The sequence below is a fragment of the Micromys minutus genome (genome assembly GCF_963924665.1).
Source record: "Micromys minutus genome assembly, chromosome: 1".
NCBI classification, from domain to species: Eukaryota; Metazoa; Chordata; class Mammalia; order Rodentia; family Muridae; genus Micromys; species Micromys minutus.
This window is the reverse complement of record NC_137969.1, coordinates 44,997,214-45,024,834: the sequence shown is the minus strand read 5'-3', so window position 1 is coordinate 45,024,834 and position 27,621 is coordinate 44,997,214. Positions and strand designations below refer to the sequence as shown.

The 27,621-nt window shown below is 37.2% G+C and overlaps 1 protein-coding gene across 4 annotated transcripts in view; it reads left to right on the top strand.

Annotated features, from left to right (window-relative positions):
- Positions 1-27,621, top strand: part of EHBP1 (EH domain binding protein 1) — a 256,389-nt gene that overhangs the window by 111,644 nt on the left and 117,124 nt on the right. For 3 of the 4 annotated variants that reach the window (XM_080916905.1, XM_080916904.1, XM_080916907.1), the window contains exons 8-10: positions 9,351-9,473; positions 13,706-13,943; positions 24,566-24,770. In XM_080916905.1, coding sequence (XP_080773031.1) covers positions 9,351-9,473; positions 13,706-13,943; positions 24,566-24,770 — 566 coding nt within the window. The remainder of the gene's footprint in view (positions 1-9,350; positions 9,474-13,705; positions 13,944-24,565; positions 24,771-27,621) is intronic. The other variant, XM_080916906.1, reaches the window with a different exon arrangement.

The window sequence follows — 27,621 nt, the reverse complement described above, 5'->3', positions numbered from 1 at the left end:
AGGGAGTCACAGATTGGAAAACAGCAGTGAAGCCTGGGACTGTAGCACTCCCCTCCAGTCCCCCTCCCTCCAGCCCCTCCCTCCAGGCTCCTTCTGAGGCATAACAAGTTTAAGGACAGTCTATACTGCATGAGACTCTATCTCGGGGGAAAAAAACCATCCAAATGCAATAACAGTACCTACAAAGCATATTTAATATTGGTCTCATTCACAGAACAGGGTAATTTTTAAAATTTCCATACAAAGTATTTTGATGGTATTTTATCATCCCCCAAACTTTACCTCTGTTCCCACAGTGGAGTCATCTGGAGTGTGTGGTTGATACACTCAGCAGTACCTTTTATTTCCCATTTTCTGTTATGGGATCTATCTGGCTTGAACTTATACAGTTTCTGTGTTTGTCGACATAGGCTCTGTGAGTTCATATGCGCATCAGCCCTGCTGTGTTTCATTTCGTTATCTCTGTGTCCTATTCTGCACAGTGTGCTGAGTCTTGAGGCAAGGGTGTAATAAAGACAAGGGTTGAGTGTGAGAGTCCCTCACTGTGCATTGTCTGTGATCTCTCAGTTATCTCTCCTCTACTGCAAGAAGTTTTGATGAGGGTGAACCACTGCACTAATCTATCTGTATAACAGTATATTATTAGGAGTCATTTTATGCTGTGCTCATTTAGGAGAATGATAGATTTTACATTATAGCTTATTTCCTATGCAATCTGAAGTTCTTGGCCTCATTAACAGTTTCAAATATAGGTTCAAACTCATGGAACAGGCTATAAGTCCAATAAAAGTAACTGCTTGGTTTTTCTTATATTATTTGAGCCATTATCACCTCAGTGAGTTTATCTTGCAGGCAACTTACTGTTACAGCTCACAAGGTTTGTATTCATTGACATTACTCCTCTGGTAGCATGTATGATATCTTCCAGCACTATACTAGCCAATAGGAGGGAAGCTTCTAGCCAAGCACTGGATTATATTTTTATACTTGATGACATAAGTAACTGCATCAGAATTTAGTATCTAGAACTTGGTGAGAGCCAGGCATGGTGGCACATAGATACATTCTCAATACGCAGGAGGCTGGAGCAGGAAGATTACTGCAAATTCAAGGCAAACCTAGGCTACATAGTGAGACTCACAGACACAGACAGACATGTACAGCCTCAGAGCAGAGTCACTGAGGAGGGTGAGAGGTGTGTGTGTGGAGAGGGGTTGGGCGAAGAATCACAGAATTCTGGGGATGGAGACACACTGTGGCAGTTAAGAGCACTTGCTTGACATTCCAGAGGACTCAAGGTCAGTTTCTAGCACTCAAGAAAGGTAACAATTCACAACCACCCGAGACTCTAGCCCTGGGGTATTCAGCACAGTCTTCTGTGGGTTCGCACATGCACAAACACACACATACAAATAAAATAAATCAGGGATGCCTGTGTTTTAAGATGTGCTGTTAAGATTTAAGGAGAATGAATGTTCAACAGCTGCTTGCCTGCTGGAGGCAGCCTCTGCCTTCCTTTCCCATTATGATTTGCCGCTGTTTAAAAACAGTATTACTAAACCTGTTAGATGTGTCCATAAGTCAAATATTTACAGGCTGAAGCCTTTGAGGAAAGTGACATCTTTTTGACCTTGATCTTTGCCAGGAAGTTGAAGTGTTACTATTTTGGACTATCTTAAAATAAGATATATTGCTATTAAATCTAGTTATACTTAGGGGAAGAATGTGGTGATGCAAGGTCCCAGCCATGCTAGCTCTGGGCAGTTATCTTTTCTCTTTAACTCACCCAACAGGGTTTCTTAAGAGGAGCAGCCACCCACTCTTCATGTTGCCTCCCCATTCCCCCCTTTTCAGTGTGATAATCTGTTGGTCAATTTCTATCTTCTTTTAACTTCTAACAGTAAAGAGAAGTCACAAATTACTTGACCCTTTGCTTCGATTGCCTGCCCCTAATTTCATTTCCCTTAGTTGCACCAGTGTGAAGCAAGTCAAAACCAGTTTGTACACAAGTACTTTGCTCTGTGAGTTTATTGCTCAATTTAGGCAGCAGTATAGGGTAGGATTTTTTTTTTCTGCACTGTAACATAGCATTGTTAATATTTTCTGAGTAGGTGCATTCCCAGTGAAGGTTTTTAATGGGTAATAAAGTGTAAATATATTGAGCCACAGTGATCTGTTTCCTGGGAACTTCTCCCATTAAAAAAAATTCCATTAACTTTTTCTAACTATAAAAAGAAAAACTAACTATAGGTGATTTGGAAGAAACAAAAATACACTTTTAGAAAGATAACTATGTAACAAAACTAGGTATTTCAGGTTCCAGACCCACATAACAACTGCCAGTTGAAGTATTGTCATAGAACGTTTCACAAATTGTTCCCAGCTAAATAGTTCTGGTCACAGTGCCAGGGCTACCCTCTACAGTCACCCAAAACACCAGCCAGTTTTGGCTCATAGCTCTCAGAGCAAAGTCCACATTTTCCAGCTGGGTCACAGTAATGCTCATTACTGTGAACATTTGCCAGCTTCATCACGCTGCAATCTCCTCCCCTGGGATAAGCCCAGATACTTCTAATTCTTCAAATATGTCAAGTTCCCTTTGCTTCCTTCTGTGCTCATGGAATACCCTTCATTTCCTCTTTTGGTTTTATAAATTAATATCTTTTGCTTTTGCATTGGCTCACATGTGAGTTAAACTCCAGGAAGCTGTTTGACCTTAGATTGCCTCTCCTGTTTCACTGGGAGTTGAGTATGAGCTTTTTCATCCACCATATGCACAGTGTGGTACTACCTAACTGACCTGCCCATTTCCTAAAACAGGAAGCCATGAGAGCAAGCACAGCGCAAACACACAGTCTTTTAATAAACAAGTGCTATACCTTTAAACATGTAAAAATCTTGGATTAACATTTATTTGTTTCATACATAAGGAATGTTGACCTAGCCAATCAGGATTACCTTTGGCTTCCAGTAGTGTAAGAGACAATTCTGGAAGCGAAAGTGTTAGGAGTAAAGTGACCATTAACTTAAACTTAGGGTAGACCCATGAGGCCAGAGGCCATAATTTCCCATTAATGAAAAAATTAGGAAAAAATTGCAGTGGGTTGTTAATAAAGAAATGATCACCATTGATTTTAAATTTTTCTAAAAGCATGCTGAGAGGGAGGAAATATTCGAAACATTCAGAAAATTATAGTTCAAATAATACAGTTTTATAGACTCATTTTGATAATATTTAAACATACTCTGTATTATACCTGAAAGTCTATGGAACAATATTCATATTTGAAACTGACAACTAAGTATTTTCCTACAGTCTTATGAGAGACTTAATCAGGGTTGATTTATTTATTTTTATTATTTTATTTTATTTATTTATTATTATTATCTCTTTGAAATGAGATTTGTAAACATATAATAGTTTAAAATACCCTACCTACATGAAAAAAATATGCCTTTGAGTAATATTTAAAATTTTTCAACCAAACAGTTACCAACTTGGAAGTGTAGGGAAAGAAACAATACAAGATGAACTACACATATTAACAAAGCACCACAGGCTGTTTGTAAGGATTGACTGATAACATCTGTAAAGCCTTTCTGGCTACTTAGTATGTCTTTGCTGCTAGCACTATTTGCTGTTTCATTGTCTGTTTTTTCAAAGTTAAAAATGCATCATTGGCAAAATTTTAAAAATCATACATTTGATAGAAACAGAAGAAACACTACCCAATTAATTCTTCAAAGCCACAATAACACTCACACTTAAATAACACAGAGACCCTACAAAGAAAGACAACTTCAGACTAAGTCCCCTCATGAACATTGACGCAAAAATACTCAATAAAATTCTTGCAAACTGAATCCAAGAACACATCAAAACAATCATTCACCATAATGAAGTAGGCTTCATTCCAGGGATGCAGGGATGGTTCAATATAAAGTAATCCATCAATGTAATCCACCATATAAACAAATTCAAAGAAAAAAAAAAACAAAACATGGTCATCTCACTAGATGCTGAGAAAGCATTTGACAGAATTCAACACCCTTTCATGTTAAAAGTCTTCGAAAGATCAGGAATTCAAGGCTCATACCTGAACATAGTAAAAGCAATATACAGCAAACCAGTAGCCAACATCAAACTAAATCAAGAGAAACTTAAGGCAATCCCACTATAATCAGGTACTAGACAAGGCTGCCCACTCTCTCCCTACCTAGTCAATATGGTACTAGAAGTCCTGGCCAGAGCAATTAGACAACAAAAACAGGTCAAAGGGATAGAAATTGCAAAGGAAGAAGTCAAAATATCACTATTTGCAGATGATATGATAGTATACTTAACTGACCACAAAAATTCCACTAGAGAAATTTTATAGCTGATAAACAACTTCAGCAAAGTGGCTGGATATAAAATTAACTCATACAAATCAGTAGCCTTCCTCTGCTCAAAGGATAAACAGGCCGAGAAAGAAATTAGGGAAACAACACCTTTCACAATAGTCACAAATAATATAAAATACCTAACCAATCAAGTGAAGGATCTGTATGACAATAACTTCAAGTCTCTGAAGAATGAAATTGAAGAAGACCTCAGAAGGTAGGAATATCCCCCATGCTCATGGACTGGAAGGATTAACATAAAAATGACTATCTTGCATAAGGCAATCTACAAATTCAATGGAATTCCCATCAAAATTCCAACTTAATTCTTCATAGAGTTAGAAAGAACAATTTGCAAATTCATTTGGAATAATAAAAACCCAGGATAGTAAAAACCATTCTCAATAATAAAAAAACTTTCAAGGGAATCAGTTTCCCTGAACCCAAGCTATATTATAGATCAGTTGTGATTAAAAACTGTGTGGTATTGGTACAGAGACAGGCAGGTAGATCAGTGGAATAGAATTGAAGATCCAGAAATGAACCCACATACCTATGGTCACTTGATCTTTGACAAAGGAGCTAAAAACATTCAATGGAAAAAAGGACAGCCTCTCCAACAAATGGTGCTGATTCAACTGGCAGTCAGCATGCAGAAGAATGCAAATTGATTTTTTCTTATCTCCTTGTACATAGTTGAAGTGCAAGTGGATCAAAGACCACCACATAAACCAGGTACACTGAAACTAGAAGAACAGAAAGTGGGGAAGAGCTTAGAACACATAGGCACAGGGGAAATTTTTTTAAACAAAACAATGGCTTATGCTCTAAGATCAAGAATCCACAAATGGGACCTTATGAAATTGCAAAGCTTCTGTAAGGCAAAGGAGAATATATATAGGGCTAATATCCAATATATACATATATATATATATCAAGAAGCTATACCCTAGAGAATCAAATAATCTTATTAAAAATGGGGTACAGAGCTAAACAAAGAATTCTCAACTGAGGAATACTGAATGCCTGAGAAAGACCTAAAGAAATGCTCAACATCCCTAGTCATCAGGGAAATGAAAATCAAAACATCCCTGAGATTTCACCTCACACCAGTCAGAATGGCTAAGATAAAAAAACTCAGGTGATGGCAGATGCTGGCAAGGATGTGGAGAAAAAGGAACACTCCTCCATTGTTGGTGGGATTACAAGCTGGTATCACCACTCTGAAAATCAGACTGGCAGTTCCTCAGGAAATTGGACATAGTGCTACCTGAGGACCCAGCTGTTCTACTCCTGTGCATATACCCAAAAGAGGCTCTAATATCTAACAAGCACACATGCTCTACCATATTTATAGCAGTCTTATTTATAATAGCCAGAAGCTGGAAAGAACCCAGATGTCCTTTAACAGAGGAATAGATACAGAAATTGTAGTACATTTACACAATGGAGTACTACTCAGCTATTAGAGACAATGATTTCATGAAATTCATAGGCAAATGGATGGAACTAGAGACTATCATCCTGAGTGAGGTTACCCAGTCACACTCACTGATAAGCAGATACTAACCCAAAAAGCTCTGAATACCCAAGGAACAATTCACAGACCTTATGAAGCTCAAAAGGAAGGAAAGCCAGAATGTGGATGCCTCAGACCTTCTTAGAAGGGAGAACAAAATACTCAGGAGAGGAAATACAGGGACAAATAGAGGAGAAGGGACTGAAGAAAAGTTTATCCAGAGGCTGCCTCACCTGGGGATTCATCCCATATGCAGCTACCAAATCCAGTCACTATTGCTGGTGCCAAGAAGTGCTTACTGGCAGGAGCCTGATATGGTTGTTTCCTGAGAGGCTCTGCCAGAGCCATACTGATACAGATGAAGATGCTTACACCTAACCATCAGACTGAGTAAGGGGACTCCAGTGGAGGAGTGAGGGAAAGAACTGAAGGGGCTGAAAGGGTTTGCAACCCCATGGGAAGAACAACAATATCAACCAACCAAACCCTGCAGAGCTCCCAGGGACTAAACCACCAACCCAGTGAGTACACATGGAGAGACCCATGGCTCCATTTGCATATGTAGCAGAGGATAGCAGTGTCTGGCACCAATGGGAGGAGATGTGTTTGGTTCATTGAAGGCTAGTTTTTCAGTGTAGGGGAATGCCAAGGTGCTGAGGTGTGAGTGGGTGTTGAGAGGGGGAGCACCTTCATGAAAGCAATGTAAATACTGAGAAAATCTAATAAAAAATGATAAAGACATCATACATTTGACATTGTACTTTTCTAACTCCATGATTTTACAAAAATTACTAAGTTGCAATAATTTGTAGGCAGGAAAGGATGAATTTTCTGTCTGAAATTGCTGTAACCTCAGTTCCAGAGCTAGGTTTTAAGCCATTATTTTAATGGGCTGAAGAGCTGGCTCAGTGCTTCAGAACATTCGCTCCTTTTATATGTGCATCTGTGTTTATTCCCAACACCCATATCTGGCGCCTCCCAACCGCAGAACTCCAGATTCGGGATCTGATACTTTCTTCCCAAATTTGTGGCTTTTTGCAGCTGACCTATGCACACACTCACACAGATACACACATAATTAAACATAAAGTAATGTTCTGAATATTTTCATTAATGTTTTTTAGCACAGTAAGGGCTGGAGACATGGCTTTCAGGGGATGGGTGCTTTCTGTGAAGCTCACTATCCTTTAGTTTCCGGGACCCAAATGATAAAAGAAGAGAGGCAGTTCCTGCAAGTTGTTGTCTTCCTCTAGGCACAGCAACCCTGCTCCCATATATGAAAGACACACAAACAAGTTTGTTTTTAAACATTGTCATGATAAAATTAGGGAAGCATTTTCAGTCAGACACAAGTGTGAGCTTTCAGTGCTCCTCAGTGTGGCTGGACACCTCAATTGGCTTTATCTGCCTTTATTCCTGGTTCCCATGCTTGACTGTCACTATCAAAAGCAGTTTTACTCATACAAGATCTATTTCCTTGTTTGGCTATAAGAAATTAATAAGATTATTGATTTTTGAGTGCATTTTAAAAATTATTTATTTTATGTATGAGTATACTGTCCTCAGACACACCAGAAGAGGGCGTCAGATCTCATTACAGACGGTTGGGAGCCACCATGTAGTTGCTGGGATTTGAACTCAGGACATCTGGAAGAGCAGTCAGTGCTCTTAACTGCTGAACCATCTCTCCAGCCCAGCTTATTGGTTTTTGATATGAATTTTGTTCATATAAATTTTAACAAAACATTTCTGAAAGCCTGATATTCTGGTAGTCACTTATTAAGCATGCTTCAATATTTAGTAATATCTTTGTAGAATGTAATTCTCTGGGAACAATACAACGTCTGTTTCTTTTCATCCTTGTGTCCCAAGCAGAAGCCATGGCACAGACTGACATGTTTGTTCAAAAACTTAAGTGCATGAATGCAATCCTATCACAAACATGGATTGTTTAATTTGGGTCAAATAAAATTTATTGCATACTTAGATTTATAGTACTAAGGAAAAGTTGTGTTGATATTAAATTTAAACTGCCATATATTTCTGTTTTCCTCATTTCCCACAAAATGGTCTGTGTTCGTTTGGTTTACCAGCATATATAACATTTTCCTAGGCTTAGCTTTGGCAATGCCGAGGACTGAACAACTAATCCTCGTAAGGCCTTTTCATTTTGCCTATGATTCATGTATAAAAACAGTTTCCATATACAAAGTCCATTGTGTGGTTTTCTCCTTCATCTGTGTCTTCAGCCTGTCTTCTGTGGATAAGTAGGTATGTAGTATGGTTTAGGAGGGAACAGTCTTAGCTGCGTCCTGCTCTTGGGACTAACTTGCTTATTGTTAACGTAGTAGAACATAAAGAACTACTTTGTACTTTATTCAGATAGATGTAGTCTTAAAGTCTTCGGTTTACATTAAAAAATTTGCAAGACAAATAGGGACTGACTCTTCAAAGATGTTTATTGCTGTTTCTAAGAATTTCTAAAATCCAATATAAACCTTTTATGTTATTGTTACTGTTTTGTGTTTGTTAACATAGTGATTATGCTACTAATACAAAATGCCACTACTTAAAAAAAAAAGCAGTAAAATGATTGCAATAATGCCCAGTTATTTACCTTTGTCATAGTTCATCAGAGTAACATTTCTGAATGTATTTCTTTATTAATCAAATGTCTCCTGTCTGTTTTTGATATCAGCATGCTTCTACAGCTCTTTAGTTAAGTGACCTGACCGTACATTTGTCTTGACTGGCTTCTGTTTACAGAAATTGTAAACCAGTTGAATGCTCTGAGCAGCTTAGATGAAGATCAAGATGACTGCATAAAGCAAGCAAATATGCCCTCAGCTCAATCAGCCAGTTCCTCTGCAGGTCTAAAGCTTTCCTCCGCTGCTTCTCTTTGCCTGTGCTACTGTGACTTGCTACTTTCTGACTTCTGTCTGCTTAGCTGTCAGTCTTGTCCTTGTGTAATTTCGTGGATATTCTCTTTGGTAATTTGTAGTGCACCATCTTGCAACAAGATAGACCTCAGCGTTAACAAGCTTGTTAGCAAATTGTTTGATGTGAGTTATTCAGAATCATCCCAAGTGTTAATCCCATGGCGCGTTAACTTTTCATTGCGCTTTTCTGTTATACATATGTCTTCTAGACCCTTTGTGTCTGACCTGTCTAAAACAGTTTTCTACAAGTCTTTTCAGCACTGAAAATCAAATTTAGTTGACATAGAAAGTTTATTTAATTCCCATGTTAAACATGTTTCTTTTGGTTTATTTTCAAATGTTGGTGTACTACAAAATACTCGAATGGCATTTTGCTACTTATAAAATATTGTCTTATTATTTGCAGGTATTAGTAATGCGAATTTTAATATTTTGAAATATTTCATGAATTGCCAAAACTCATGATTCATTATAACTATGATGAACTTTACACATGCACTTATTTTCAGAACTTATAAACACACTTAACTTTTTGGATGAAGCACAAAAGGACTTGGCCACTGTGAATACAAATCCATTTGATGAACCTGATGTAACAGAATTAAATCCATTTGGAGATCCTGACTCAGAAGGTAACATGTTGGTTTACACACTTATTTTGCACAGAAGTGACTCCTCATGGCACAGTGTCATACCCACAGATGAGAGCATTGCTTAACCCTCAACAAGTGATAATGAACACTCACACCCCAGAAAGGCCTGGTCCACTCGAGTTTTCCCCAGCTGGTAGGGCAGAATTTCTTTCTAAGATGGTGGTGATTTATAATATTACTGCATTTAATACTACTTGCATTTGATCATTTATTAATCCTCTCCATCCATTTGATCAAAAAAGATAGTAAAGGTCTTGAGATAACAGTATTTTACCTAGTGGTTATCAGTCTCACTGATAGGCAGACTAAAGGAAGCCATGCTGAGGGCAAACGGATGAAGTGGAGGAGGTTTCTCTCTTCTGTTGGATGTTTCACTCCGATGTCCAGGGCATCCAGCATTTAGCTGCTTCCAACTTCCTGCCCACAATCAGTAGTGAGAGTGAGCTGTACACGTGTGAGCGTGGAGCTGAGAAGGAAGAACCACTGCCATCATACACGTACACATGTACAGACACACAAGTGCACACGCGAGCGCGCACACACACACACACACACACACACACACACACACAATCCTGTTTTGTAAGAAATAAACCCAAAAGTTTTCCTCCTAAATCATTTTTCTTACCAAGTCATTTTAAACTCTTAATGCTTGAATACGGGCCGTTGAAGAAGGGAGACTGCTGTTTAATTAAACTCCTGCTCAGAGTGAACGCAAGAGCGATTGACTACCATTTCCATCTTTGGACTGCTCTTATGAAATCTTCATGAGCTTGAAATGGCTTTGCAACTGATGAGGGTGCGAACAGTTTGAGCTTCGGGAATCGTTCCTTTGGATGGTGTCATTTCATGCTTCTTTCTCTTCATTTCTTTCCTACTTTACCAAATTAGTCAGTGTAGCTTCCTGAGGTTTAATTTTGTTTGTACACTCTAAATTATGAACGTATTTAAAATTCGAATAAAGTTACAGAAAATTTATAGTAAGTCTCATGGACAGCTACTTTATGTAGATTAGACTGAGCAGGCTCAGTCCAGTGATCTGAAATTGAGATAAATAGGCATAGCTCTTTTTGACCACACGTGTTGCTTTTAATTATGTATTCTATATCTCTAAGTCTGTATGTTTGAAAGTAGTATGAGAAATTTTAAGACACTAGCATTTGGGCTTTTCATCTCAAAATTAAATATGTAACTTTGCTAAATACAGACGAAACTGCTTTGTAGAAAGGGTGGTCACATAATGTATTCTGTGATGTCACATAAGATTGCTAATTTCTGTTTGGAAATAATAAGCCAACCTTATCCAAACCCTTTTAGCTATGTGTACAAGTTAGTACATAGTAATAGCTACATGTCACTAGAAATCTTGGAATAACTAAATTTATCCTCAATAAACAAAAGTGTTTGAGGAAGAAATATATTGTAGTTGTTTAGATTTTCATTCAGCTTTTTTTTTTTAAGAAGAAACAATCAATGTCTCAGAGACCCGATTAGAAGTCACTGTTTTTGCTACTGAGTATGTGAAATTCTCTTGGTTCTTGGTTCTTGGTTCTTGGTTCTTGGTTGGCTGTTGTCAGTATGCTAGAGTTTGCCCAGTGAGAATTATGTATGTATGTTTGTATGTATGTATGTATGTATAAAATATAGTTTCTGCCCTCCAGGTCCTCCCACATCATACTGATCTCCCTACCCATCCAACTTAATATTCTTTCTCTTAGAAACACACACACACTGAGCTTGTGTTGGTGTACCTACTTGTTGGCTTTAGGTTTTATGACTAATAAATTTGCTTAGATCAGTTTCTATAATTATAATCTTGAAAGTAGAAGTAAAAATTTATTTCTTTTGACCAGTTTTCCATTGCTTAAGCATGTGTATTCTGAAACTTGTTAATAAAAAGTTGAGAGGAAATTTTGCATGTTCTCTTTTCCTATAGAGGATAGAAAATGTTTTCTTCACATTATAACAGAAAATTTTAATAATGTTTTAATATTATGATATTATAAAAGGTATACCATTATTGAAATTTTCCTTATAATTCATTTCAGTATTTATTATGATTTTATGAATTTCTTTGTAATTACAATTATTTCACCATGGTATACAAAAATTTTAGCTCGGGTATTATGTTTTATTTTGCTTCATGTAAAGACAAAATTTCTAGACTAATTTCTGAAATATAAGTCGTTTGACTATAAATTATAAAAATTTTAAGATGAGCATGGGACTTTGTAGATTTTGGCTACAGTACCAACTATTTAGGAGGTAGGACCAAGAGGTCACTTGAACCCGGGAGAATGAGACCAGCTTGGCCAGTATAAAACCTTCCCATTTCAAAAACACCACTGTTGCCAGAGCGGTGACGCAAGGTCTAGCCCACCGCTGCAAGGCCTTGTGTCAGCTTCAGTGCACGCAGCAGCCATGACTGTCTGCAAGGGTAGTTCCTGGGGTCCCGTGGTCTTCTCTGACCCCAAGGGCATCAGGCATGTAGGCATGCAGGGAAGATAGTCAAACATATAAATAAAAACAGTATTTTAAAGGAGAAGGGACTTCGGGCAGTGGCTCAGCAGATAAGGGTCCCCAGCACCTGCATAAAGAAACTAGACCTGGGGTACAGGCCAGTAATCTCAGGGGTGAGAGGCAGAAAGCCATGTTATATGTCCTGACATTGTTTAAATATAATAATTAGATTAAGTTGCTTGAGATGTTACTCATAAAACAATCCTTTTTTTTTTTTTTTTTTTTTTTTTTTTTTTTTTTTTGCTGTGGTTGTAATAGTGGTAATAGTTGTGGGGCCCAGGTCAGCCACAGTATCTTCCTCTGTTGTTTGCCATCTTCTTTTTAATTTTTGTTTATTGAAATTTTTGTGAAACAGACTCCGCAACCTGGAGCTTACAGTTTAGGCTAGCGTTACAGTCCCCAAGATCCACCCTGTCTCTGTTTCCTCAGCCTGTGTGCTGGGTCCACACTCAGGACCTCTGAGCCTTCATGTTGCTTTTCAGAAGTTCAATAATGAGTTTCTGTTTCCTACTGAAATAATTGTTAAAGTTGTTTGAATAATTTAAATTATTTTTAATATTCTATTTTTTGTCTTGTTCTACTTTAGAAAACCCCTATTTTTATCACCAAAACTGTGTTGAGATTGTTGTAAAGTAAAATCTGAGTGTTTTGAATATGAATTTACTACTACAGCACATTTGTGAGCTGAGCATCATGATTTAACTCCTCCTGTGCTTTCTCTTCAGAACTGAGGACTGAACCCAGGACTTCATTCTTGCTAGGCGAACTCTCTGCCACTAAGCTAAATCCCCAGCCCCACCCACATGATTTTAATACAGCAATTCAGTTTATGCTATTCTTGTTAATTGGGTTCACATTTATTGGCTGTAAAAGGCCGAGGTTAGAACCAGATATGATGCAGCTCAGTGATAGAATATATGCACAAGGCCCTGGCTTCAGTCCCATCCTACCTCCCGTCATGATGTGTGAGTGTGCTGATTACAGTCCAAAATAGGTGCTCTCATACCCAGATGATACACTTGGTAGAGCCACTAAGTGTCATTTGAAAATATCCATTTTTATGTTCCTCTAAAAATCAAACTTACTGTGTTTCAGTTTATGATGGCAAGCTCATATAGTTGAGATAAACAGTTATTCTGCACCCCAGTAGTTTAAAACTTCTAAAGTTTATATACTATCATGGTGCATTAGAAAATTCAGAGAAGAGACACATGGGGAGGACTGAAAGATATCTTTCTCTTTTGTTCTCCATTTTGTTTTAATTTATTTATTAAATTAAATAATTTATAAATTAATTAATTAATGTTCAGAGGTTAGAGCATGTACTGCTCTTACACACCCTCATTCATTTCACGGCACCCATTTCAGGAGGCTCACAGTCACCTGCGAAATCCACATGCATGCATAATTTAGAATCAGTCAGTATTTAGAGGCTGCTATGAGATGAACAGTCTATAGAGGTGGCATTCAAGAGTTCTCTTCCTAAGGGAGGCAAAAATCCTACAATTTACATTTTAGTGAGCTTAATAAGGGTTTCTTAGCTCTTCAAAAATATAGTCTTGTTTTTGTTATTGCTTCTGTACTCTCAACCTTGGAGTTCATTAATTCAAGACTGCCTACTTTTAAAAACATTAAAAATAGAGGATGTCATATACTGTTAGTTTAACCTGTATTTTGCTGTTGTTTTATAGAACCAATCACTGAAACAACTTCACCTAAAAAAGCAGAAGAATCTTTTTATAATAACAGCTGTAATCCCTTTAAAGGTGTACAGACTCCACAGTATTTGAACCCATTTGATGAACCAGACACTTTTGTAGTGATAAAGGATTCTCCACCCCAGTCTACACGAAGAAAAAACCCAAGGCCCGTGGACATGAGCAAGTACCTCTATGCTGATAGTTCTAAGAGTGAAGAGGAGCTGGATGAGTAAGTACCCTTCTTACGAAGGAAACTTAAGGAAACCTTCTGAAATATGCCTAGATGGTTAAAATGCTATATGCAGTGTATAAGTTAGCATGTAACTCACCCTGCTACTAGAACTTCTTTTGAGAATAGTTTTTTAGTAAGATCCTGTTTCTTTGTTTTATATTTTTTTTTGAGAATTTCACACATAAGTATACTGTATTACATACTTTCTACCTTTTCCCTCACTTCCTGTTCAAATTCATGTCCTTTTCTTTCATAATTACCCACAAGAATACCATACCAGGTCTGATTAGTGCCACCTGTATCTACGGAAATTTATGACTGGTCACTTAAGGCTTGGACAGCGCTTGGGGCTGTGTCAGAAGGAAACTGCCCCTTCTTCTTTCCCTCCCTTTGTTGCAACCGACTGTCTGTAGTTGTTCAGCTTGGGGTGGGGCCTTGTGAACATTTTATTCCTTCCATCCTTGCTGTTATGTCTCCTGGCATGCTTTTGTGCAGGCAACAGTGTTGTTGAAACTTAGGGGACCAACACTCGTGCTGTTTGCAGAGGTAACATCTTGCAACAGTCCTCCTGGTCATCAGAAGTCTTTCACTCTTAACTTTTATTTTCTTCATAAATGTATATGTCTGCCCACCCTGACATACCAAGGTTGGGAGACTGTAGAATCTAGTTGGAATTCTAGTTGTGTTATCTTATTATAAATGATATTTAGATGTTTTCTATTGAAAATTGTTGTCATTTAATATAATTCTGCTGCAATTCTGTTGTGGGAACCATAGCGCATATATATATATATATATATATATATATATATATATTAAACTGATCGGATCAGAATACTTAACCGCACAATCCCAAAATTGCTAAAAAGAGCCCATCAGAAGCTGGGTGTAAGCAGGCAGTGTGATCAGAGCTGCCATGTTGCTCATGTCTGTTCACATTACAACCTGGAGTTGCCTTGTGCTGATGGCTTATGGCCTTGAGTGTACTTAAAGAGCAAAGAGCAGCAACTAAACTTTACTTTTAGTCATAATACAGTAACACAGACTGGATGTAGCATCCAGCCTCAAGCAACTAAAAAGTAGAACAAAATGTTTGAAACAGTGCTTTTGAGACATGAACACAAACTGTAAGGGATAATAATCCACAAAAGAACAAAAAGAAAAAGTATGGTTCCCACAGCTGTTCTTCAAGTCATATTTACAAAGGTGGAAACCTTTGAGGGGTAGAAAAATTCACAAAGTCTCCAAAAGTCTCCTTGAATTGGTGATACATAATTCAGACTTGTAGAGTTGACAACAACATTATTAAACCAAGTTGATAAAATCTGCACACTGAGCACCAGAGAGGAGATTGGTTCTTCTTGCTTTTCTAGTTGAGTACTGATGAGAGCATACATGTGAGCAGATTTCTATGATAAAGAAGCACTCTAAACAGTTGTGGAAAAATTTTCAATATGGAGTGTAGTTTGTTTTTCCACTAAGCAAAAAGGATTTTTCAAAACGTAAGACATAAAGTAGGATGCTCAGACATGGGTTTGCCTCATTGGTGGCCAAATTAGCTGGTATCAAAAGGTCAGTAGGCCTGCCTCAAAAGCTTAAGAAAGGATTTGAAGAATTAGTGTAACTTTAAATAAGTTAAATAAACTGTATTCCACTCAAGTCTAAAAAAATACCCAAGGCAATAGAAAATATGTAGCACCCAAAGTATAAATGCCATACTTTTCTAACAAACAAATTTATCAGGCTAGTAAAGAAACAGTAAAGTCTGACTGTAATAAGAAGAAAATTAAGTCATTAGCAATGGTCGTAGAGACGGGATAGGCAATGAAGCTAATTAACAAGTATAATAAAGTATTATAAATATATATCAGAAGTTTGAGAAGGAACACATGAACGGGAGTGATGGGGACATACAAGTTGAACTTACAGAAATGAGAGATATAATGTGTCTGATTTTGTGTGTGTGTGTGTGTGTGTGTGTATGTGTGTGTGTGTCTGTGTGTCTGTGTTTTGGGGTGAGAGATACAATGTATCTAAAGTATATGTAGGGGAGTAATAAATACAGTGTTTCTAAAGTGGGTAGAGGTAAGGCTGTATTAAATGTTACTACAGGAGAAATAAAAAAAGGACTGGCATACCTAAAAACCATTAAAATTACTCTAATTGCAACTTAAGGGAAAGAAAAAGAGTATGGACCAGTGAGCTGATAGATAACTTCAAGTAGCCTAACATGTAACTGGGATGTTAGAAAGCAAAAGGAGAGGTAAAAGGAACGCAAGGAAACACACACACATATGTATACACATAAATACTCATCCACATGTACATACATGTGTACACACATATATATATACATATACATGTGTGCACACGAACACACACACACACCTCCCTACAAATCCTAGAAGTTGAATGAATGACCTGCAGGTACAAGAAATATGAAGGAAGGCTTCTTAAGAAAAACAGTTCAAACTAGAAGACAGTGAGGTAATTTTTTTAAATATTGAAAAAATAAATAAACTAAAAACCAGGAGCCTGTCAACACAAATTTTTCTTCCCGCCCAGGGCTGAAAGCATTTTTAGGTATCATATTTGCTCTGAAAAATAAGATTCTTAAAGAAAGATCTTCAGGCACGAAGAGTCATCAGTTAGAAATCTGAATGACTATAAAGGAAGGGCAGACATTAAAGATCAGCAGCACATTAATGTACTCACACATATGAACTCCATACCTTATTTTATCTCTTTAAAGGGAAATTGTTTGGATCTTAAATAATATATTCTTAGTTTTATAACATGTTACTCGTCACACGTATGGCGGCAACAAGTAGAGGCTGGATGGGAAAATGTGGATTTTTTATTGTAAACTTCTCAAACACTGTGGCTTGGAAATTAATCTTTTATTTTTATTTATTTATTTTTTCACAGATAGCATAACTGTATAAAGAATCACAAGGAGACTCCACAAAGGTCTTAAAATTGAAAGCTAAATTAACATAGTTATAGGATATAAGATAAATATACAGATTCATTTACCTTTATTTCTAATGACAACAACCAGCAATGAACATTTAAAATGTCATTTAAGGGGATGAGAATGTAGCTCAGTAGCAACCATGAGCAAGGGCAGGGGTTTGAGTTCAGGCACCAAAAAGAAAATAATACTTGTTAAAGTATCTAAAAGAGAACAAACAAAAAACCATAAATTAGAAGAAAGATGATCACTGTCTGTTCCCTGAGAAGAGAGTACTGACACGCTCATGACTGGAGCCCAGGTCAGGTTTTTGTCCACATGATCTTCAGATGCAGTTCCTTGTTAGAGTTGAAGACACAGGAAGAAAGAGGGAGAGAGGAGGAAGGAGAGGAGGGAGACAGAGGCAAGAGAGACTAATTGGTTAGAAAAAATGACCTAGGTGATTATGGGGTCTGAGAAACCTTACCAGTCTACAAGCTAGAAGCCTTGGGATTGCGTGTAACAGGGCTATCCACATCCAGAGGTTCAAGGAACCTGTGTGACCACAGGTGCACATTCAGGAAGGCCAAGGCTGAGAGAGAATTGGGGTTGGGGGAAACATTTGTCAAAGAGAGAGACTGACCTGGTTTCCTTTGTTTCTGTCTATGCCAGTATCTCTGTTTGCTCAGCCTGGCTGCTGATCTTCTCTGGAAACAGTCACAGACATACCCAATCCCCTCTCTGCCAGCTCTCTTGGTCTTCATTAATCCTGCCAAGGAGACACTGAAAACTGTTTGCCAGAAGTACTACCTCAGTCAAAATCTTCAGTACTTCTTTGTAATATTTAATAGGATTTCTGTAGCAGATACCTACAAATAGAAGGGACTAAAGAATTTCTACAAAACCAAATTGAGGACAAACTATTTGATTTTAACTTACTCACCAAAGCATTGTATTATTACCTTAAAGATGAACAACAGATGGAAAAGATCTGTAAGTAGATCCATAGGGGAATATGCTTTTTTGAAAACTTAGCAGTGACAGTCAATTAGAAAACAGGGGGTTGTTTGGCTCGAGAGATGGATGGCTCGATGTGGTTAAGAATACTCATTGCTCTCCTGAGGGTCCTAAGTTCAGTTTCCAACACCCACATGGAAGCTCATAACTATCTGCTTCTCTTTTCTAAAAATGTGACATAAACATAAAAGGAAGAACTAAAATATTAAACATTTCATTGGAAAGCAAGAAGAGAATCTTAGTGACCCTGGGCCAGGCAAAGATTTCTTTTGAAGAAAATGAATTTTATCAATTTTACCAAAAATAAAAAGGCAAGCCATTCTGTAACATTTTCAGTAGACTAAGAAAATGTGTGGAATTTGAGCACTGACACTAAAGAAGATAGTTAGCAGACCTGGAAAGAAATTCAGCCTCTCTAGTCTTCAAGGATATGCAAATCGAAGCCACAATGTAATAGGAATGCACACCCCCTCAGTAGCTGAGATTTAGAAGCTTGATTATACCGAGTCTTCTTAATGCAATGGACTCACTAACTTGTACAGAGCTCTTCGACTTAATCACCGTCCTAGAATAGACTTTACTGAGCTCCAAAACCAATAATCATGTGCTTATCTGTCCTCTCAGCCATCCTAGTCATGGGTGCTCACCTACAGGAAATGAATGAAAACGTTTACAGAAAGACCCTTCAACAGGAACATCTTAATAATTTTAATTATTTTTATAACAAAAACGGGGGCACTCGAATGTCCCCTGGTAGGCAGGTGTGCAGATGACAGAGTCTATAGCAGAATTCTACTTAGGGATAAGGACTAAGAAATTATTGATATGCTGTTGTGTAAACAAATTAAGATATCAGCATCCCGATTGAAAGAAGCCAGACTACAAAATGTACATATTATATAATACCATTCTTTAAAACTCTTAGGAGGTATAAACTGTAGTGAGAGAAATGGACTAAGTAGTATTTTGGTCAGAGCTAGACAGCAGGAGAGACTAAGAGGGCCCCTTTGGAAAGGAAGCTTTGGTGAGAACAGTCAGTTTTACCCTGTATGATACCTACCTGCTTGTACTCAAGTCTGGGTCATCCATTGTGTATTATTGGCACTTAAATTTGTTTTAATAGGAACAGGATTTTTAAACTTTATTATTAGAAATATGGCACGAGTCCTTCCCTGCCTGGAATTCTTTCTTTGATGTGAATACCTGGTGTAGGACAGAGGAGATCTGTAAAAATACTTAATCATAAATAATGTAAGCAGTAATGATATGTTTCATTGAAGTGGGTTTCTGCTTTATTCGATAAAATAAACTCAGTCATTAACATTTAAATATTAGAAAAAAAGCATCATTTCTTAAAAATAACTTAATAGGAAAAATCTTTAAAATATAGGGATATAAGTTAAAATGATGTTCTTTTAAAACTCATTTGATAAACTAAAGTTTAGAAATTTGATTTGTGTTTGGGGGAAAGTATAACCCCTCTCTTGGGTGGGGGTGATCAATTCTCACTGTGAGAACTCACTGTCTGCTAGAATCCTAGGGTCTGTACTTTTTAGTAGACATTGATTGTTGTTGGCATGGAGCAATAGTCAGTGTTAGAAACCCCATTAGGGCAGCAATGACTGAGTATAGGGACTAAGGAAATGATATTATTTAAGGAAACTGTGATGACCAAGTTTAATTATTTGAGGGTTTTTGTTTAATAGAATAAGGAGCCTGATTTTTTTTTTAATGATGGAATTGTGTTTCTAAGCCATTTCCTACGTACATACATGAACAACACAGAGATTTATGCACACATGCACATAGACACACACACACACACACACACACGACTGAGAAGAAGAGTCTTACATGTGCTTTAAGATTCTATGGCTACATTTTGAGAGAAGCTGTATCTTCAGTAAAAATCATCTTATTCCAAACCCAGGTCAAAGATTGGCTCAAGTTATTTTACTTGTTTTCTTTGAACAGCTAATGTATGATTAAAATGAAGTTTCTCATGGGTGGTGTAGGTGCTGAGTAATAGCCACACACCTAGAATGCTTGAGTGTGAATGCAAACCTCAAGTGCAAGTATTCAGTCATTCCCAGATGCATGGGTATTACACAACACATGCATACACACCCTTCTTTCTCCTATTAACAAATTAAGGAGACAGCAATGTTTACTTAAACATTTTAACCGCCTTTGTAAAAACTAAAGTCAGAACATTAGGTGTTTTCCTTTTGACCAAGTCAGCCTTTTAAACGTGTTCTAAAATTGCTCACTCGCCTGGTGTTAGCAATGGGAATCCATCAAAAGGCTTTTTTTAAAAACAAAACAAAACAGAACCAGTGTTAACTGACATTCTAAGTGTTGCGCTTCCACTAGTGTATAACTCCCAGAGGAACTTAGGTGGCATTTAATTAATTCTTGCTATTTGTCATCTTTTCTCTCTAGAAGTTTGTAGGTAAAATACCGGTGGCATAAAGCTTCCATTCTTATATCTTTACCTCAGTAATAAACTTATGACCCTTTACCAAGCTTCTGTGACTCATCTTCCGTCACTGAGTTCTTCCTGTATCCTGTGACCTGAACTTGTGTAGGTACCAATAAACAGTGCCTAGTCTTTGATGTGTGAAGCAGTCTTCAGTGCCCAGCGTTTCTGTCAGCACCTGGAGAAGGTGTGTTCCTTCGCTGCTCTTTAGCCTGTGTCCTCATACAAAGGACCTGCCCAGGATTCTCAGGTGTGTGTGCATGACAGCTGCTGCAATGTGTGCGGCAGGATGGAAAGATTAGAGCATTTCTGAAGTGCCCTTGTACATCCATATGCAGCCTTTCCTGGTATGGTGTCTGCTGTTTTTGTTTTTCAAGGAACCCCCTTCCATTTACTCAGCTACACATCCATTTTAATTAATTTAAATTGTTTTCCAGCGAAACATTTTCTGGAGAACAAGATTACAAATTTTATTATGTCCTTGTTTTGTATTTTAGTCATTCCTTCTTGGAGCTAACATTGATCATCTTTCTATAATTCCAAAGAATAAATAATAACAAATAATAATTAAACTCATATTTGTATTTTTTACTTGTTTACTAATTTTGTGGACAGATAATTAATGATATAATAAGTGCATAGTAAAAGGTAAAAATTGTGTTTTGTTCAGAGAATACCAAAATAGACAAACTCTTCTGCATCCTTATGCTCAATGATAAATTTAATGAAATGTATCAGTAGAACATACACATTCTTTGGAACATTCAAAGGACCAAATTTATGAATTATGGGCACAGGAATAGTTTTACACCAGAGATATAAAATGTAGTTTCAGTAAAATTATAGAAGGAAATTCCCAAAATCTAGGAAAAGAGCTGCCTCTGCAAATACAACACAAAATAAACAGTACCAGAAAAGAAACTCTCTACCTCCTCTTCTAATCAAAACATGACATAATTTAAAAAACTGACAGTGGATTGAAAGAAGAAGGAAGGGGGTGGGGCATAGGAGGTGTACACACAAAGGAGATCCAGAGATAACAGCTGGTTTTCTCCCTTTTTCAGTTTTTAAAACTCACTCATTGCAGTAATTAAAATCCTTTGAACAATAACAACAACAACAACAACAAAAATAGCACTCTGGCCATACTGCCTTTTACCAGCAGAGGGACAGGTGGGAATGAAGGCTGGCCTTCCCTGTCAGCAGATCTGACACTTTGATATGAGAGGGGCAGTGTGCCTCTTTAAACCTGGTCCAACCCCTTTGTATCCTACAGAGTTGTGGTTTGTGTCAGTGGCTTCCATAGACTTATATTTGAATGCTTGGTCCCTACTCTGTGGAACTGTATGAGAAGGATTAGGAGTTGTAGCTTTGTTTGAGGAACTGGGAACTGTATCACTGGTGATGGGGTTTAAGGTTTCAAAAGCTCATGTGGATCAATGGAATAGAATAGAAGATCCAGAAATGAGCCCTCATGTATATGGTCACCTGATATTTGACAAAGGAGCTGTAAACATTCAATGGAAAAAGGACAGCCTATTCAACAAATGGTGCTGGTCCAACTGGCACTCAGCATGCAAAAGAATGAAAATAGACCCATTCTTATCTCCTTGTACAAAGCTCAAGTGTAAGTGGATCAAAGATCTCCACATTAAACCAGATACACTGAAACTATTAGAGGAGAAAGTAGGGAAAACTTTAGAACATATAGGCACAGGAGAAAATTTTCTGAACAAAACACCAATGGCTCAAGCTCTAAGGTCAAAGATTAACAAATGGGACTTAATGAGATTGCAAAGTTTCTGTAAGGCTAAGGACATTGTCAAGAAAACAAAACGGCAACCAACAGAATGGGAAAAGATCTTTACCAACCCCACATCAGATAGAGGCCTAATATCTAAGGTATACAAAGAACTCAAAAAGCTAGACACCAGAGAATCAAAGAACCCTATTAAAAAATGGGGTACAGAGCTAAACAAAACATTCTCAGTTGAGGAATATCAAATGGCTGAGAAATATCTGAGGAAGTGCTCGACATCCTTAGCCATCAGGGAAATGCAAATCAAAACAACCCTAAGATTCCACCTCACACCAGTCAGATTGGCCAAGAACCAAAACTCAGATGACAACAGATGCTGACGAGGTTGCGGAGAAAGAGGAACACTTCTCCACTGTTGGTGGGGTTGCAAACTAATACAACCACTCTGGAAATCTGTCTGGCAATACCTCAGAAAATTGGACATAATACTACCTGAAGACCCAGCTATTCCACTTCTGGGCATATACCCCAGAGACATCTTAGTACACAATAAAGATATATGCACCACAATGTTCATAGCAGCTCTATTTATAATAGCCAGAAGCTGGAAAGAACCCAGATGTCGTTCAGAAGATGAATGGATACAAAAATTGTGGTACATATACACAATGGAATACTACTCAGCCACCAGAAACAATGACTTGACCAAATTCTTAAGAAAATGGCTGCATCTAGAGAATATTATTCTGAGTGAGATAACCCAGTCACAAAAGAAAAGACATAATATGCAGTCACTGATAGTGGGATGCTAACCTCAGAGGCTCGCACTGCCCCAGAAACAACTCACAGACTGTATGAAGTCCAAGAAATAAAGAATACAAAACAAAACAAAACAAGAAAATCTTTACACAACAAGAAAACTTTGACTATTTCCATGTTACATTTTGCTTTACATGTACTTTATGCTCAGTGTAACTATTAAGTTTTCAATGCATACTATCAAACCTTTAAAAAAAATCAAGTACTGACTAAAAAAATATATTCATATAGTTTTATGTAAAAATTATTTTAAAATCTGAAAAAAAAGTACTGACAAAAATGTATAATTTTATGCAAAAAATGCTTAAAATCTGTACATTTATCTTTGTTTTGTAAAATAAAGTTGTTTAAATAAAATAAAATAAAAAAGGAGTGAACTGACACTGGAGAGGATAGGTTTGTGGAACTCACGACTAAAGCTGTAAAACATGTCTTTCTTTGATGTCAGAAATGTTAACTTCTAACAAGTTTAAACATATTGATTTTTTTAAAAAAAAGCAAAGCAATACATTGTCTGATTTTCTTCTTATACTGAATGTACTATTACTACACCTGAACTGAAAGAAGACTGTAGTTGTGGAGTTTTTTGTTTATTTATTTGTCTTTGTTTTGATTTTATTTGTTGTTTTATTAAAAATAAAACTCTGGTAAATAAAAACTATCTGACTGTGAAAAAAAAGGTTTCAAAAGCTCTGTGAGTGTGTGTGTGTGTGTGTGTGTGTGTGTGTGTGTGTGTGTGTCTGTCTGTCTGTCTGTCTGTCTGTCCGCCTGCTCCCCCCCCCCCCCAGGCAAAAGTTAAATACTTAAAAGGAGTAAAGTGAGAAAGCAATGCTTGTGAAAGCTTGTTGATGGTACTTTGCCTCCTGATAGACCAAACTGGCTTCCACCATTCAGTCTTTTTTTTTTTTTTTTTTTTTTTGATGGCAATCTTTCTCTTGCATTGCTGTCTTCTTCAGTTTCAGCTTATCACATATCTCAGTCTCAACCATATAGGTTGTCAAACCTCATTCTGGAAGGAGAGGCGTGAGGTGCATGAACGAGAAGAGTCAGATCTGCGCCATAGGCAGTGGCCACTGTAGAGCAGCCACAGATGAGACAAGAACAAGTATAGCGTAAAACAGTAACAAGTGCACCTTAAACCAATAATGAGTACAATGTAAAACAATCAGTATAGCGTAAAACAGTAACAAGTGCACCTTAAACCAATAATGAGTACAATATAAAACAGTAAGTATATCGTAAAATAGTAACATGTACAACTTAAAACAACAAGAGCCTTATTTCTATTCCACTTACTGTTTCAGGATGTCAAGAACAGATGCAGGCTCCATCTTTAAATATCAGTTTCCTAACGTGCTGTATAACCCTCGTTGAAATTGAACATTATCTTATTTTTTTTAGTATTTTTAAGATAGAGAAATTTATTCTAAGTCTGTATTAAAATGGACCAGAAGATAAGAGTCATTATTTCGAAATTCTAGGTTTCATTGGTTTCAGTTTATTTGAGAAAGCAGTTTTCAGAACATTTTTAATTTATATGGAAATAAACTATTTTTGAAAGACATTTAATGACTATTTTTCCTTTCATTTAGATCAAATCCTTTTTATGAGCCTAAGCCAACTTCTCCAAATAATTTGGTCAATACAGTTCAAGAAGGGGAAACCGAACGGAAAGTGAAAAGAAGGGCGCCGGCCCCACCGGGCCCACCAGCCCCACTGGCCCCACCGGCCTTGGCACCCAAGACAAATGAAAACACAGTTGCCTCTGCAGGAAAAGATTTTTCTACTTCTCCAAAGGTAATATTTCATACTAGATAAAACATGTATTGATACGTCCTCTCAGAGATGGGGGAGGAGAAATGGGATGAGGAACTGTAGAGGGTGGACCAGGAGGAGGGTAATGACTAGACTGTAAAAACTAAAAAAAAAAACTTAAAAACAAACACATATTGATGCTTCTTCTTTATACAGTTTAATTCCAATTAATGAAAACCATTGTTATATGGTTTTAAAAAGCCAGTTTGCTGATTTAAAAGTAAATTTTGGGGCTGGAAAGATACTCACTTAGTAAAACTCTGGTGTGCAAGCTTGAGAACTTGAGTTTGTACACAAGCTGTGTTTGGTGGCACATTTGTAATCTCAGCACTGAAGAGATGGAGACAAGGTGCATGCTTGGAACTTGTTAGCCAGCCAGCCTGTCCTAATGAGTCAAGCCCTGTCTCTAAACAAAACAAAGATTAGCCTAAGATGGTAGCAGTACACTGAATCCCATTATTCTGGAGGTAGAGGCGAGTGCATCTCTGAGTTCACAGCCAGCCAGTGGTACATAGTAAGGCCTCACTGAAAAACAATTTTAATAACGTGTATAAAATTTCAATATTGCTATTTTTCTCATATGTTAGAATTTGGGGCTTACTATATCTCAAAGAAATTTTAATGTACATTAATTTCATGGAAAGTAAAGCATTATTGGAATGATATATAAAACAGTTTGGTTAGAAATAATATAGTATCTTTCATGTGTAAGGTCAAAAGGTTAGTTTGGCAAGCATTGTTAGATAACTTTTGGCCATGGGCATATGCACTGTTGTTACCATATTACTTCATTATCATAGATTGTTATATTAAAAACAAGATAGATATGATCATCTCAGGTAAAAGGTAAAGTACCAGTAGACAAAATGGGAACTTGGTACTTTGATTAACTGGTGTATGAGAACATAGGTCATTTGAGTCTATGGAACCAACTGGGGTGCCCTTCCTCAGTACCACTCATGGGGTACATTCAGTACCACTCATGGGGTACATGTATGTGCTGCCTGTTCTTTTGCCTTGGATTTGCCTTGGACGTGTACACAGGGCAAATGATGTTACTCTCCCCCAACACACATGCACACGTATATGCACATACACACAACTAAATAGAAGAATGAGAATAAACGTCAGAAGGCTTGTGTGGATATGCATGTCTGGTTTTGTCACTGAGGTGGTAAAGGTGACAGATCAGGAAATCAATATCATAGTGAATTTGAGGCCAGCCTGAGCTACAGGAAAACCTCCCAAAAAATAAGATAAACCAAAGGTATTGAAGGTGAGATATCTGTTAATTTTCAGACCATAGATGTATTAATGAGAAAATTTAGACACATCACCCCTGGCTCATAGGGATATCAATTTTAACAAGTATTTGGACATAAATACTATGTGATTCAGTAACAAGATAAGGTATAGAACTCAAAGACACTTCCTGTTGGAGCACTGCAAGTCTGGACTTGCCCTCTGCATCTAGATGTGTAACTGCCTCTTGTAATCCTACACTCCAGGTTCCTGCTTACCCTGGTCCTGAAGCGTGGGAAGGACATAGTTAGGTCTTGTTTGATTGCTTTTAATGTTTTGGCTTATGATCTCAACAGTTCAGCTCAGCCTGGCTTTGAACTCATGATCTTCCTGATTCAGCCTCCTGATTGCTAGGTTATAAGCAGTTGCCACCATGTCCAGGTCCAGTTAAAACTTAAGACAATTGTTCCTCTTGTTCCTCAGCCTGAATACTTCCTGTAAGCTCATAGATTCTGCAACCTAGCATGAAGAACATACCTGTTTTCCTCAAGTTTTCTCACTGAGTTCAGTGAAAAGATAAAAATGCTGATTTTGTAAAGAAACTCCATGAGAAAGAAATAGTGTCTTTTAAAACAAATGTGTAAAAGTTGTTCTTTTAGATCTAATAAAGGAACCAAACTGAAATACTTATAGTTTCCTGGCTAGTAAAGATTGAATTACTATTTTCCCTGTATGTACACAAATGTCCTTGACATGAAAGGCATATGAGTGGGGTAAATACATTTCTTACAGGTGTCAGTGCTAAGTGACAAGTAGGACATATTTATTAAGAGCCTTATAAAGCTTAAAGTTAGCAAGAGAAAGCAAATAGCACTCATTCTGTTAACAGGACAACTTCAGGTGCAGTATTGGTGATGAATACGAAAGTCATCGATTAGCTTATTGTTTACTGCATTGGGAAGAGGACTATATCTGGAGCATTTGTGTGGAGTTACACAGAAGATGACACAGCTCTTTCCAACTCGAGCACAGATAAATCACCCTGCAATCTATTAAGTACACTAAACCAAAGACCCATTACAGAGCACACAGCAGCTCCCCTCCTCTGGTCTATCATAAGAGTACACACTTGACAGGTGGACACACTAAAGGGTCAGTGTTCATCAAAGTCAGTAGTACAACTGCCCTGCAAGGACAAAAAACTAAGTGATTTCTTCAGTTTCAAAAAGGAAAAATGTTTTACAATGGGGACCAGTCTTTGCTTAGTTGTCAACAATAACGCACCCTAAAGTGCCAACATTCAGAAGGGCATTCACTCGACCGTTTATTGTTAGCTACATAGTGGGAACACATAAAACAAATGTTACAGAACAAAAAAAAAAAAGCCACAAAAATAAAAAAATTAACTATTTTAGGGTGATTTAATTAACAAGAGTATTAATAAATGAAAGAGGTAGTCATAACAGGAAGTAATGAAATATAAATATTAATTTAGGTTGAAATTGATTTTGTTTTAATCTAGATAAAGAATAAAAGGGTCTTTATTAAATAATAACTTTTCTGTAGGTTTGTTCTTAATTTGTGAAAAAAT